The 15,152-nt window shown below is 51.7% G+C and overlaps 1 protein-coding gene across 6 annotated transcripts in view; it reads right to left on the reverse strand.

Moving 5' to 3' along the window:
• NBEAL2 (neurobeachin like 2) overlaps positions 1-15,152 on the reverse strand; it is a 737,578-nt gene that overhangs the window by 536,166 nt on the left and 186,260 nt on the right. For 3 of the 6 annotated variants that reach the window (XM_085628555.1, XM_085628553.1, XM_085628552.1), the window contains exon 1: positions 769-1,010. The exons of the other annotated variants lie outside the window; for them this stretch is intronic. In XM_085628555.1, the coding sequence (XP_085484681.1) occupies positions 769-912 (144 nt within the window). In that variant the 5' untranslated portion in view covers positions 913-1,010. Of the gene's footprint in view, positions 1-768; positions 1,011-15,152 lie in introns of those variants that run through there. 6 annotated transcript variants of the gene reach the window in all.

Here is a 15,152-nt window from a genome sequence, read left to right on the forward strand (position 1 = left end):
TGAGCTCCACAAACAGTATTCAGGTGAGCATACAGCGCCCTCCCTACATGTCATCTTCAAGCTGGCCCGCTGAGCTCCACAAACAGTATTCAGGTGAGCATACAGCACCCTCCCTACATGTCATCTTCAAGCAGGCCCGCTGAGCTCCACAAACAGTATTCAGGTGAGCATACAGCGCCCTCCCTACATGTCATCTTCAAGCTGGCCCGCTGAGCTGCACAAACAGTATTCAGGTGCATCCAGTATTCCGCGTCAAACATTGAAGCAAGCATCCAGGCCTCTACGCGGAGTCTTAAGGCAGGGATCCGGGCCCTACTTTAAGTGTTCAATCGTGCACACAGAGGCCTACAGTGAAGATGTAAGCAAGAATTCATTGTCGCCAATGGGATCATCAAGAGAGCATACATTGTGCTGCACAGAATCTTCAAGTGAGCATACACTGGCCCCCAGTAACCTTTAGGGAATAAATATCGCACTGCATCGAATCTTCATGTGGCCACATACTGCCCTCAGTGGAACCTATATGTGGATGTATAGCACCCTTCGTGGAACCAATACACATGCACCCAGCCGTTTAAAAAACCTACAGGTGAGGCCACAGTGCCATGATGCATGCATTAAATGCCCTGGCGGTGCCCTCCAGACTCTAGGAGTGGGCATACAGTGTCCTATATTAAACAGGCAAATGAGCATACAGTGCCCTGGCTGTAACTGAGAGGAGTGCCCTCTGTTGGAATTACCAGCAGGGCACGACCCCAGAGTATTTACCTGACCCGTAGGAACCATCAGTCGCTGGTGTCCATCTTGTGGCTCTGCTACCCGCGGGGTCCCACCGCGCGCCTCCATTGTCCTGGCAGTCCAGCTGGCAGCAGTGCCCCTGGGCCCCCACCGAGCCCTCAGGGCTCTGTCCATCGTGCATGCAGCTGCTTGGCCAACCCCAGCCAGATCCGCGCTCCACCACTACACAAAGAGACCTCCCTCGCGCAGACAGGGGGAAACCTTGCAGGCCATCCAGCGAAAGCGTCAGTGCCAGGGGAGATTGTAACACGGCAGGAACCGACAACCTTGCACACTTGTGCAAGAAAGACAAGAACCAGTAAAAAAGGAGCCAGGAAATGCCAAGTCACTAAAGCGAGAATGACACTTCCTCCCCCACCTCCTCTCGCCCCCCATCGACTGCGCAAGAAAACCACCACTGGAACATGTCATTCTTTGAGCAATCGTCGCTTCTCACCAGCGTCTCTGCGCCCACCTCCCGATGTAGGAACACTTCGGGGCGCCGTGACCCGACCCTGAGGGATATAAAATGAAACGGGGACCAGTAAGGACTGCAGCAGAGGCAGAGTAGTATTTAAAGTAAGCGCACAAGACTAGTGGTTAGGAGCTGTATTGTCAGAGAGGGCCTTATATAGGAGGGAATATTCTCGCATAGCGCTCTGTGCAAAGTAAGTAACCTCTAGGTGCTTGGGAGCACTTAGAATGAGTACTTGAGTCAAAGCAATGAAAACCCGATGCCTCCACGGCAGTGCCAGCTTCTCCACTGTCCACCAGTGCTAGCTATTGACACTGCCCAATAGTGCCAGAATTGTATAGCGCCTACCAGCTTCACACAGCACTTTATAATCAGGATTCCCTGGCCACTGATCCTCCTAACGCCCTATCATAGCCATTCGTGCCAACTCCTCACACTTGCTACCAGTGTGGCTTCTCACATGGCTCACCAGTGCCAGAATACTAGACTGCCAGTGGTAACCACTCACAACGCCTACCAGTGGCAAACTGTAAACTGCCTGCCACCTTCTCACTGCCAGTTTCTCGCAGGGCGCTGTCTCCAGCTCCTCACACTGCCCACCATGGCCGGCTTTTCACAGTGCTAGCTTCTCACAGGCCACCACTGTGCCAGCTCCTCACACTGCCCACCAGTTCTCACCCCAATGTGCCTGAGTGATAGTGCAACTCTTAATGCCACTTATCAGTGCAAACTCCTTACACTACCGGCAGCTCGCACTTGTATCAGCGTCCCACCACTGCCACCTCTTTATGCGCCCCCCATTGCAGAATGACAGACTGCCCTGCCAGCAGCAGACTGCCACACTGCCCCACCGGTGCCAACTCCTTACACTGCTGACTAGTACAGAAAGGATGGCACACACCCCACTTGGTATCAACTCACACTGCCCACCAGTGCCAACACCTTACACTGAGCATCAGTGCCAGAGTGGCACACTGTCCTACCAGAGTCAACCCCGTACACTGACCCTTACTGCAGAAGACATGGGACAGTATCTACCCATTGTCAGCTCTTTAATCTGCCCACCAGTGGAGAGTTAGAAACCACCACACCAGGACCAGCTCTTTACACTACCCACCAGTAAAGACTGGCAAAATGTCACACCAATGCCAGAACGACCCACTGATCCCAGCTCCATTTATACCCATCAGTACCGGAATAGCAGACTATCCGATTACTGTCAGGATGGCACACCGCGGCACGGTGCCAGCTCCTTATATACACTGTCCATCAGTGCCAGACTGACACATTTCCACACCAGTGCCAGATCCTGACATGGCCTATCAGTGTCAGCTACCTACATACACTGTCCGTCAGTGCCAGACTGACACATTGCCACATCAGTGCCAGATCCGCACCCTGCCGCACTGGTGCCAGTTTCTTCCATACACCGCGGCCGGCAAGACTCGCGTGGGGGGTCATGCTGGGAGGGGGTGTTTAATTTAAAATTTAATAAAAAGTTAACTTACTTTTGCTGGCCCGGTCCCGCGCCATGTCTACTCCTCTCCTGGAAGCCCCCTCCCCTAAACTAAGCCAATCACAACGCTGCAATGGCAGCATTGTGATTGGTCGGGACGCCGACCAGCCAGGCGTCTATTGGGAGGCCATTTTCTCCGTACCATTTTATGTTTCTGCTTCTTGCACTGCGAGAAAGCAGTGGGACAACGCTCCTCCGCCCACATGGAGGAGCCGCCCTCCAGCGCCAGAGTGACACACTGCCACACCAGTGCCAGATCCTGACATGGCCTATCAGAGTCAGAGCCCTACATACACTGTCTGTCAGTGCCAGACTGACACATTGCCACATCAGGACCCTGCCGCACTTCTGCCAGCTCCTTCCATACACCGAGGCCCGCAAGACTAACGGTGGGGAGGCGAGGGGGTCGTGAAGGGAGGGGAGGGCTTAATTTAAAATAAAAATAAAAATGTAACTTACCTTTGCTGGCCCGGTCCCGAGCTGTGTCTGTTCCTCTCCTGGAAGCCCCCTCCCCTAACCTAAGCCAACCAAAATGCTGCAACAGCAGCGTTGTGATTGGTCGGGACGCCGACCAGCCAGGCGTCTATGGGGAGGCCATTTTCTCCAAGTAGGCTGCATGCAGCCTATATGGAGAAAGGCAGAGTGCGCATGACTGGTTTGGTCAGCCCCAGAGGGCTGATCAAACAGTCAGCGCCCTCAGCAGTGGGCAAGCCACTCATCCCCTGCCCTAGAGCAGACCCGCCCACCCACCCACCCCCAACCAAACCCTTCTGCTTTCTCGCAGTGCGAGAAGCAGAAACATAAAATGGTATTTAGAATACCATTTTCCGTTTCTGCTTCTAGCACTGCAAGAAAGAAGGGAGGCGACGCTCCTCCGCCCACATGGAGGAGCTACCCCTCAGTGCCAGAGTGACACACTGCCACACCAGTGCCAGATTCTGACATGGCCTATCAGAGTCAGCGCCCTATATACACTGTCCATCAGTGCCAGAGTGACATATTGCCACTCCAGTGCCTGCTTCCTAGAAATCCAATCAGTGCCAGCTCAACATACACTGTCAGTGCAGAGTGGCACACCGCCACATCATTGCCAGCTCTTTACATATGCTGTTCATCAGTGCCAGAGTGGCAAACCGCCGCATCACTGCCAGCTCATACATGCGCTGTCCGTCGGTGCCAGAGTGGCACACTACCACACTAGTGCCAGCTCCTACATGCGCTGTCCGTCAGTGCCAGAGTGGCACACCAGTGCCAGCTCCTACATGCGCTGTCCATCAGTGCCAGAGTGGCAAACCGCCACACCAGTGCCAGCTCCTACATGTGCTGTCCGTCAGTGCCAGAGTGGCACACCACCACACCAGTGCCAGCTCCTACATGTGCTGTCCATCGGTGCCAGAGTGGCACACCAGTGCCAGCTCCTACATGCGCTGTCTGTCAGTTCCAGAGTGGCACACCACCACACCAGTGCCAGCTCCTACATGCGCTGTCTGTCAGTTCCAGAGTGGCACACCACCACACCAGTGCCAGCTCCTACATGCGCTGTCTGTCAGTTCCAGAGTGGCACACCACCACACCAGTGCCAGCTCCTACATGCGCTGCCCATCAGTGAAAGAGTTAAATCTGACGTAGAAATTACGAAGAACAACCTTTATTAAGGAAGAAGCAAGCCCAGCGCGGAGAGGGTGGGTGACTTACCAACCCTCCTGCTCCAGTGGTCCAGGCCTAGAGACCTTACACGGTACCCGGAAGTAGTTGTGAGTTCACAGGAGCGGGGTTCACCTCATTATTAATGGGGCCCTGTTCATATGAGCATTTCCATGGAGAGGCCCAATGACGAGCTTGCCCCGCAGGATGCCCTCACATGCCTGATGCCCATAGGACTCCCAATTCAAATGTCCATACATAAACCTCATGCAGCGGTCTGCTAGGGTTCTGACGATGTTTCCTTTTATGGGTGCCCTGAAGAGGCCTACTAACTATTTCTGCACTATAAAAGTGAACTAGATGTTATCCCAAATGTGAAAAGAACAATGACGTTATTTTACTAATGTAAAGCACACGCATATTTCCACGTATTGTGGAGTTTTCCTCATAAATTAGTCAAAATTACATTTTTATACATTTAAAAGGGCAGTTTTTCAGAAAATAAAACGAATATCGTGATTTAAATGTTATAATGCTTCGATGCTAAAGGTATGAGAAACTGGAGATGACTTTAAATCGTAGCCTCATGTGTCTCTGATACCCATGAAAATGTGTTCTGCACTCTATCACACCTTGAGTTTCGGGAAGAAGGCACCTGGAAATGTAGTGCACGAGCCTTGCGTGTGCCCTGTCAGTACACAGTGTGAAAGGTCCAGCCTCAGGCCCAACATACACTACTGGTGGGACCCAAGCCTCACAGGCCCTTAGAATCTGAACCTGTGTGTGAGTGTGAGGGCAGGTGAGGGGCATTCCCTAAAAAGCAGCCCTAGCGCCCGCCTGCACTGCAGAGTAGAACCGCAGCCTCCCCAGATAAACTGCGCTGAGGACCCAGCACCAGAGACAGCTGGAGAGGCCGCGCTGTGGGAGGCATGCGAGTGAGCCAATGGAGAGGAAGAGACCTGAAAGAAAGTACATGGAAAGATAGGGCAGGTTCAATGCACTTACTGATAGCAGTGGTAGAGACCAACAAGGGCAAGACACAGGGGTGACTGTGGGGTGGGGCAGTGCAAAAACAGGCAACCTTTCAGCAACCCACATGTCAAGGGAGCAGGAGTCAGGAAGAGCAGAGCCAATAAAAGCGCAAAATCTGCCAGTACAAATGCATTCTTTATTTATTTACTTATTTATTCCCCAAGGAAATTGACGAGGACAAACGTGATAATTCAGCTATTCTAGCATGCTTTCTTGGTCTTGAACACACCTCATTAGGTCGAGCCTTAGCAGCACATGCGCTGCTCTGCGGTATGCTGTATTGGAGTATGGGATAGAAGCCCCGCCCACTCTCCACCCATATTTTTCATTGGCTTGTGTCATTGTCCCTCATAAATGCTGACTTCTGATGCGTTAATAGGTTTGTTAGTCCCACCTTAGTATCGCCTTGTCTTCATTCGTAACCTCCCATGAGGACTGGCCCTTTTACTTCGGTTGATACATGGTATGTCTTTTTTAGTCTGTAAGCACTATTTTCTTTAAAGAGTTTCTCCTACTGCAGGATCGGCATGCTTTCCTGCAACATTCAGCGCGTTATGCGTGCTTTCACTTCCCGAGCAGCCGGGGACAATGGCAGCCACTTCTTTGAATAGGTCTCGCATTTACAAGAGCTTGACCTATTGGTATTATAAATGACAATGCCTTTTATTTATGTGTTACTTAGCAAAACAGATAAATAAAAGGCATTGTCATTTGCAATGCCAATAGCTGAAACTGACGCAAATGCGAGACCTATTGCATTGCAAATGCTTGTTTTAAAATAGCTTGGGGGATGACAGCACCTCTTGTAGATGTGTACCTATCAAGCTTCAGAGCATAATGCTGGTAAGACACCTCATGTGGTTAATGCTCGTGCCACAGAGATAGGTATGTAATCTGTGGTCAACGTTTTGACACATCATAAAATGGGCTTCTAGTTTTATGGTACTTTTTTATTATATTTTCGTCTGAATCATCCATGTTCCTTTTTTGCCCTTTGTATGTGTATTTATTTATCTATATTTATTTTACGTTTTGTGAAAAAAAACCTTCAACTAATCTATATCCATATTTATTTAGCTGATAAGATTAAACTCGCAATTGGATGCATGATGGTTTTTAGTGATATTTATAAGTCATATATGATGCATTACACGCATGGAGTGCACTTAAATGACAGTAGTATTTAAATACAGACGTGCATGCCTGCAACTGTTGAATGCTTCATTAGGAAAACTTGCCATTCGTGGGTTTTAATTCCCTTGCTTGTTAATCTGCACAGCAGCAAAGACAGCATCAAAGATGACTCAAAAGAAGACAGACTTCTTCTTCTTCTGGTTTGAAAAATAAATACAAACAGAGAAATGAATGGGTTTCTGTCTGTATTTCTCTGTTTAAAAAAAACAGAGAACTCAAGACAGCTTGGTGGGTTAATGCTGCTGCGATCCTTCAGCTCTCTGTGGATCGAAAGTATCTAGTCTGGTAAAACAGCGCAAAACATCCATGCTGGCTCCCAGCAGAAAGGACCGAGCTACAGCAGCAGTCTGAAGACTCAGAGAGAATGGAGCCGAATGACCAGCAGCGAGGGCTGCTCTGGACTCCATTCGTGGATCATTCACTCTCTTAGCAGCAATTCCCATACACAAACTAAAGGCGCTTTCTATCGGATCCTTCGGTAGCGTGGGTTTTGGACATCAAATATGTGGCAAGCAGATAATTGTAGCTGATTTTGGTAGGCTTGAGGAACCACCTATTGGTTTCTATTGTTTCAGTTGGTATTTCTGTTTCACATAATTTAGCCTTTGTTTTTTCCAGTGGGCATACAATGCTACAAGTCAATCCAGTGAAACCTTACTGCACCTCAGAGTTCCATGATCTTATAAGGAACTCAGCAAACACAAGTAGATGATGGATGGGGCGCTGAAACGTTTCAGACACTCACTCCCAATCACAGATGTGGGTTGAATCCATCATCGTTCTTTAGCTCACTTCGCCACCCCAGTTCAGACCCAGCCATATGCAAATCAGTCTTGACCCTGTTCCTCATTGCAACAGTCCAGCCCGAACTGCCAAGCCAGGTCCTCCCTGGACCAGAAACAAGCAACCTGGAACCGGTTTTGGGGTGACAACCCTCATCAGCCATGCTAACTTGAATCCAGTGGCAAACTGAGCAAGGGAACCACGTCTGGGCATACCCTGACAACTTAGGGTGAACTAAGCAACCACAAGGAGATGATGGATGGAGCATCACCCCCCCCCCCCAGTCACTGATCTGGAATGAATCTATCATTGTTGTTTAGCTCACTTTGCCACCCCAGTTAAGACCCAGCCCTATGCAAATCAATCTTGACCCTGTGCCTCATGGGAACAGTCCAGCCCGAACTGCCAAGCCAGGTCCTCCCTGTACCGGAAACAAGCATCCTGGGAACTCGGCATTCAGCTTTATTCCTCTATATAGTCATGGAACTCTTTGGTAGGATTGAATGAAATTTAAAGTATGCCAGCGTTATTTATGTAATTTCAAGACTTCCGCATTTCACAAAATTCCCGAAATTATGCCATTATGCCATTTCACTTAATCATATGCCGATCACAGTAAAAATGTAGCATGAAATGCATCATCCACAGTAAAAATTTACTGAAAACGCACGTGAACCAAAAAGTTCAAGCAGCTGTTCATGGTGCTTTTGTGTTTGCACTTTTGTTTTTGGGTGAAGCGCATTCTTGCATCAAAAATGTATGCAAGGATGTTTTTGTCTGCTAAAATATAGAGCAAAATTACATATTTGCATTTTGTGCAATTTTAGAATTTCACAAAATCTACTCCTTGCTGACTTGCAATACCCTTATAATGTACAGCTGAGGCTACTTTATCCCATACAAACAACAATAACAGTGATAACCACAATAACAAATCTTTGCAAAGTAGGGTGGTGACTAATATTGCCTTGTTCTGGGGGCCATACCAGTTGAAAGGTGCATTTCTGCAGCCCAGGTTTGCATCATTATTTCCTGATCTGGAAGAGTCACCTTCAGAAGAGCAATATCCATTGCTTATAAAGGTCTATATATAAGAACATATGTGGTACAGGCTATTGTATTACCGATAAAGGGCCAGATGTACCAACATTAAGAATTACGATTTCCAAATATTTTAATTCTTACCGAATAGTAGTTTGTAATTTGTAATTCATAATGTACAACAGTTTTATCTTCAAAATAGCAATTCCTAGGTGGTCAGAAATTGACAAACCTCCTGAATATTAATGAGTTAGGTCACAATTTGCGACCCATCAAGAATGGCAGTCATTACAAGGTTAGTGGCCTTTTGGGGTCCGCAGACCACCATGTCTGTGATTGATTTTTATTAAACCAATTTTTTTTTTAATGCAGTCCGTATTCCTTAAGGGAAAATGGGATACGTTTCAAAAAAGAAAATGAAACGTTTAAGTTAAATTTTTTAAGAGTAGGCAGTAGTCCATGGTACAACTCTCTGCTCTTAAAAAGTATTTTGTTTAACATTCTCAAAGGGGAATGGGTTCCATGGGGACCCCTTTCAATTTGTGAATGGGTTACCACCAATTTTTAATTTTACTGTTTTACTACCGGAGTTCAGTCGCAAAACATTAATGCATACCTCTGCGATTGGATATTTGGAAAGGACGCCCTAAACACGCCTCTTCCAAATGCTGAGTCAGAATTGGGTCTCGAACACAAATTGCGATTTGGTAACAAGTTACCAAATCGCAATTTGCCTTTGATACACTGAATGCAACTTTTTTGACGTTACAAACAGACTGATTCTGTGAATTGGCCACTTGCAACATCAAAAATCTTTGTACATCTGCCCAAATTTTCTTAGCACTATTTCATACAATATTCTAGTTATGTCATTTAATACCCAAATGTACACACCTTTTTTTAATTTTGATTTAAACTTGATGTTAATTATCTGTACATTTCGGTGGAACTTGTGTTTTGTTTGAAAATATACATGAAAAGGTACAAAAGTAGAGATTAGGTAGACTAGAGACGGTGCAGAGAAGAGCCTGAAGAAGGTGTGCAAGACTTGGCCCAACAACATAATGAAAGGAGTTGCAAGAAAGAATAACTCAGTGGGCATGACTGGGGGCCAAAACAACACAGTAGTGAAGGGGATTAGAGTTAGCATTTTCACATTCACTTGGTTCAGGGGTATAAAAGCAACAGAGGAGGTGGACAGGTTCCTGCTGAAGTGTGGCTCTACAAAAAGAGTTGCTTCTCAAAAATTGTTGGAAGTGCAACCAGAATCCTTTAGGCATGCGTGCAAGGGCAAAATCTGTAGCAAAATTAATAAGGATAAGCAAAACCAATATGTCTTGGTCTTGGGACCTGTTTGCTTTGCCAATGTCCTTTTAAATGCTGTACAGCATCTGCAAAGAGCATTTCTTGCCGATGATGCGGCTGCGGAATTTTGTAGACATGCGCATATGTGATGACGTATGTAAGTGCATTCGTCATCCTGCATGCATGCACCAATGAAATGATGCAGGCACTATTTTTTGTATTTACTGATCTGAGAAGGATCAGTAAATAAAAAAATGGAGAAAGATTAAATAACCACAAAGCACTTTTTCTGAAGTAAGGCAGTGGCAGCTGGCAGGGAATGTGGGTGGTGGGAAGGTGAAACTAAATATAAAAAAGAAACACTTACCTCCTCACGGCCGCCATCTCTCCTCCATCGTTTTTTTGCAGCCTGACGAGTCCCAGAAGCAGGAAGCACATAGGCTCCCCTAAGCCAATCACAACACTGCAATGCAGTGTTGTTATTGGACTAAGCACTGTGGCTTGGCACTCAGACAGGGACTGGGAGCCTGTGTATGTTCTCCACCCAGGCTGTGTATTACATCCCAGTTGAGAACATGCTAAGTGTGTGTAACGAGATCGACAGAGCTCACAACAAAGATCGGGAAAGTGACCCTCTATCAATCAGTGACACTTGTAAAGCGCGCTACATACCCGTAGGGTCTCAAGGCGCTGGGGGGGGGGGGGGGTGCCGCTACTGCTCGAACAGCCAGGTCTTCAGCTTCTTCCTGAAGGAGAGGTGGTCTTGGGTCAGGCGCAGGTCGGACGGGAGGGAGTTCCAGGTCTTGGTGGCCAGGTAGGAGAAGGACCTTCCTCCTGTAGTTGCTCTGCGGATGCGGGGGACGGCGGCGAGGGCGTGGTTGGCTGATCGGAGGTGGCGTTTGGGAGCGTAGAAGTTGACTCGGTTGTTGAGGTAGCTCGGGCCTTGGTCGTGTAGGGCTTTGTGTGCGTGGGTGAGGAGGCGGAAGGTGATTCTCTTGTTGATGGGGAGCCAGTGAAGGTCTCTCAGATGTCCGGAGATGTGGCTGGATCGTGGGATGTCGAGGATGAGTCTGGCTGAGGCGTTTTGGATCCGCTGGAGTCTCTTCTGGAGCTTGGCGGTGGTCCCGGCGTAGAGGGCGTTGCCGTAGTCCAGTCGGCTGGTGACGAGGGCCTGGGTGACGGTCTTCCTGGTCTCTGTGGGGATCCACCAGAAGATCTTCCGTAGCATGCGTAGGATGTTGAAGCACGCCGAGGAGACGCTGTTGACTTGCCTGGTCATGGAGAGGGAGGAGTCCAGGATGAAGCCCAGGTTACGTGCATGGTCTGTCGGTTTGGGTGCGGTGCCCAGGGCGGGAGGCCACCAGGAGTCGTCCCAGGCGGAGGGAGAGGAGCCCAGGATGAGGACCTCCGTCTTGTCCGAGTTCAGTTTCAGGCGGCTGGTCGTCATCCACTTGGCTACCTCTTTCATCCCTTCGTGTAGGTTGGCTCTGGCGGCGGCGGGGTTGTTGGTCAGGGAGAGGATCAGCTGGGTGTCGTCGGCGTAGGAGATGATGCTGAGGTGGTGTTTGCGTACGATGGCCGCGAGGGGGCTCATGTAGACGTTGAAGAGGGTGGGGCTCAGGGATGATCCTTGGGGGACGCCGCAGATGACTTCGGAGGCCTCTGACTTGTAAGGTGGTAGGCGGACTCGCTGTGTTCTTCCGTCGAGGAAGGAGATGATCCATTCCAGCGCCTTGTCCTGGATTCCGATGTTGCTGAGGCGCCGTATTAGGGTGCGGTGGCAGACCGTGTCGAATGCCGCGGAGAGGTCTAGGAGGATGAGGGCCGCTGTTTCTCCATTGTCCATCAGGGCTCGGATGTCATCGGTGGCGGCGATGAGGGCGGTCTCGGTGCTGTGTTTGGCTCGGAAGCCGGACTGTGAGGGGTCGAGGGATCCGTTCGTCTCGAGGAAGGCGGCCATCTGCTTGTTGACGGTCTTCTCGATGACTTTGGCTGGAAACGGGAGAAGCGAGATGGGGCGGTAATTCTTGAGGTCGGTGGGGTCCGCTGTTGGTTTCTTGAGTAGAGCGCTGAGTTCGGCGTGTTTCCAGCTCTCGGGGAAGATGGCGGTGTCGAAGGATGTGTTGATGATGTCTCGCAGGTGGGGTGCGATGACAGCGTCGGCCTTGTTGAAGATGTGGTGGGGGCAGGGGTCGGTTGGTGATCCGGAGTGGATGGAGTTCATCGTGCGGATGGTGTCTTCTGTGCTGATCGGGGTCCAGGCGTGGAGGGTGGTGGTGGGGGGGGCTGGCTGGTCGGTCGTGGTGTGCGTTGGTTGGTTGTTGAAACTGCTGTGTATGTCCGCGATCTTGTTGTGGAAGTATGAAGCCAGGGAGTTGCAGAGGTCTTGCGAAGGGGTGATGTCGTTGTTTCCCGCGTTGGGGTTGGAAAGCTCTTTCACGATGTTGAAGAGTTCCTTGCTGTTGTGTGCGTTGTTGTCCAACCGGTCCTTGAATGCTGTTCTCTTGGCGGCGCGGATCAGCTGGTGGTGTTTCCGGGTGGCAAGTTTGTAGGAGGTCCTGTTGTCCGGTGTCGGATCCCTTTTCCAGACTTTCTCGAGGGCTCGGCAGTTCTTCTTGGAGCTCTTGAGTTCGTCGGTGAACCATGGGGCCTTCTTGCTGCCGGGTCTGCTAGGCGGGGTCCTCAGCGGGGCGAGTTCGTCCGCGCAGTTGCTGATCCACTTCGTGATGTTATCGGCGGCCTGGCTGGGGTTCGCTGAGCTGGCAGGAGGGTGTTGGCTCAGGGAGGTGGCGAGCTGGTCTGCTGTGATCTTGTTCCAGCTTCTGCGGGCGGTGTGTTGCTGGTGTTGGTGGGTCGTTGTTCTCTTGAAGGTGAAGTGGACGCAGCTGTGGTCCGTCCATTGAAGCTCTGTGGCGTGGCTGAAGTCGATGTCTGTGCTGGATGAGAAGACGGCGTCGAGTGTGTGTCCGGCGAGGTGGGTGGGGGTGGACACCAGTTGCTTGAGTCCCAGGTTGGCGAGGTTGTCGAGCAGGGTGCTGGTGTTGTGGTCGTTGTTGTTCTCCAGATGGAAGTTGAGGTCTCCCAGGAGGATGTAGTCAGCGGAGGGGAGGGCGTGCGGGCTGACGAAGTCGGCGATGTCGTCGCTGAATTGCGTGCGTGGTCCAGGGGGTCGGTAGATCAGGGTGCCTCTGAGGGTGGTGTTCGGGTTGGTGTGGATCTGGAAATGCAGGTGTTCGGCGCTGGTCAGGGTGTTGTCGGTGCTGGTCGTGAGGCGGATGGTGTTCCTGTGGATGATGGCGATGCCTCCTCCCATCTGGTTGGCGTTTCGGTCCCTCCGGACGATCTTGTAGCCCTCTGGGATAGCGATGGCGATGTCGGGAGCTGAAGAGGCGTTCATCCAGGTCTCCGTGAGGAAGGCAACGTCTGGGGCTGTGGTGTCGAGGAGGTTCCAGAGTTCGATGGCGTGTCTGTGGACGGAGCGGGTGTTGAGGAGGATGCACTTGAGGTGGGTGCTGCTGGAGTTCGACTTGGCGGGTGCTGGTGCGGGGCTGGTCCGGCTGCAGGAGAACTTGCAGGCGTGGCAGCTGAATGGTCCGTGGGTGCGTCTTGGAGTGGCTTGGTGGCATTCTGGGTGTCGGCCGGTGTTGAGAGCGGTGAGGGTGGCGGCTGAGTACGTCAGGCGGGTCGGTCGGGCTCTACGGGGGCCAGGGGTCCTGGCACTGGGCGCGGTCCAGGCGCGGACGGGCGTAGACGGGCTTGCCTTTGGCGCGCCTTCGGCGCACAATCGGCGCGCCCGCTGCGCGTGACCGCTGCGCGTTCGCACGGTCGCCATTTAAGGCGAAGTGCGCGGGTGGGCGGGGCAGCTGGGAGGCGGGAGCGGGGAGGGTTACAGAAGAAAAAGGGGCGGGGACAAGCGGCGGTGGCGGGAAGGGAGGGCGGGGGGCGGAGCGGTAGGCGGACAACCAGGAAGGAGGGTACACACGATACAATACTGAACAGGCACAAAATAGCGACAAAAACGGGGAAAAGCAGAGAAAACAACAGATCAGTGAGACAAGCACAAAAACCTGACAAAACAACCAAAACAAGGGGAAAAAGTGCTCGCAGCGGCGGCAGCCGGCGAACGAGGCAAAAACGAGGCAGCAGCGAGGCAAGGGGCACACGCAGCAGCTGGTGGCCGTGCGGCGCGGGGGTGTCCCACAAGTGGGTCACACTCACCTGCGTCGCACGGTCGCCATTTAAGGCCAAGTGCGCGGGTGGGCGGGGCAGCTGGGAGGCGGGAGCGGGGAGGGTTACAGAAGAAAAAGGGGCGGGGACAAGCGGCGGTGGCGGGAAGGGAGGGCGGGGGGCGGAGCGGTAGGCGGACAACCAGGAAGGAGGGTACACACGATACAATACTGAACAGGCACAAAATAGCGACAAAAACGGGGAAAAGCAGAGAAAACAACAGATCAGTGAGACAAGCACAAAAACCTGACAAAACAACCAAAACAAGGGGAAAAAGTGCTCGCAGCGGCGGCAGCCGGCGAACGAGGCAAAAACGAGGCAGCAGCGAGGCAAGGGGCACACGCAGCAGCTGGTGGCCGTGCGGCGCGGGGGTGTCCCACAAGTGGGTCACACTCACCTGCGTCGCACGGTCGCCATTTAAGGCCAAGTGCGCGGGTGGGCGGGGCAGCTGGGAGGCGGGAGCGGGGAGGGTTACAGAAGAAAAAGGGGCGGGGACAAGCGGCGGTGGCGGGAAGGGAGGGCGGGGGGCGGAGCGGTAGGCGGACAACCAGGAAGGAGGGTACACACGATACAATACTGAACAGGCACAAAATAGCGACAAAAACGGGGAAAAGCAGAGAAAACAACAGATCAGTGAGACAAGCACAAAAACCTGACAAAACAACCAAAACAAGGGGAAAAAGTGCTCGCAGCGGCGGCAGCCGGCGAACGAGGCAAAAACGAGGCAGCAGCGAGGCAAGGGGCACACGCAGCAGCTGGTGGCCGTGCGGCGCGGGGGTGTCCCACAAGTGGGTCACACTCACCTGCGTCGCACGGTCGCCATTTAAGGCCAAGTGCGCGGGTGGGCGGGGCAGCTGGGAGGCGGGAGCGGGGAGGGTTACAGAAGAAAAAGGGGCGGGGACAAGCGGCGGTGGCGGGAAGGGAGGGCGGGGGGCGGAGCGGTAGGCGGACAACCAGGAAGGAGGGTACACACGATACAATACTGAACAGGCACAAAATAGCGACAAAAACGGGGAAAAGCAGAGAAAACAACAGATCAGTGAGACAAGCACAAAAACCTGACAAAACAACCAAAACAAGGGGAAAAAGTGCTCGCAGCGGCGGCAGCCGGCGAACGAGGCAAAAACGAGGCAGCAGCGAGGCAAGGGGCACACGCAG

This window comes from Triturus cristatus, chromosome 10 (genome assembly GCF_964204655.1).
Source record: "Triturus cristatus chromosome 10, aTriCri1.1, whole genome shotgun sequence".
Lineage (NCBI taxonomy): Eukaryota > Metazoa > Chordata > Amphibia > Caudata > Salamandridae > Triturus > Triturus cristatus.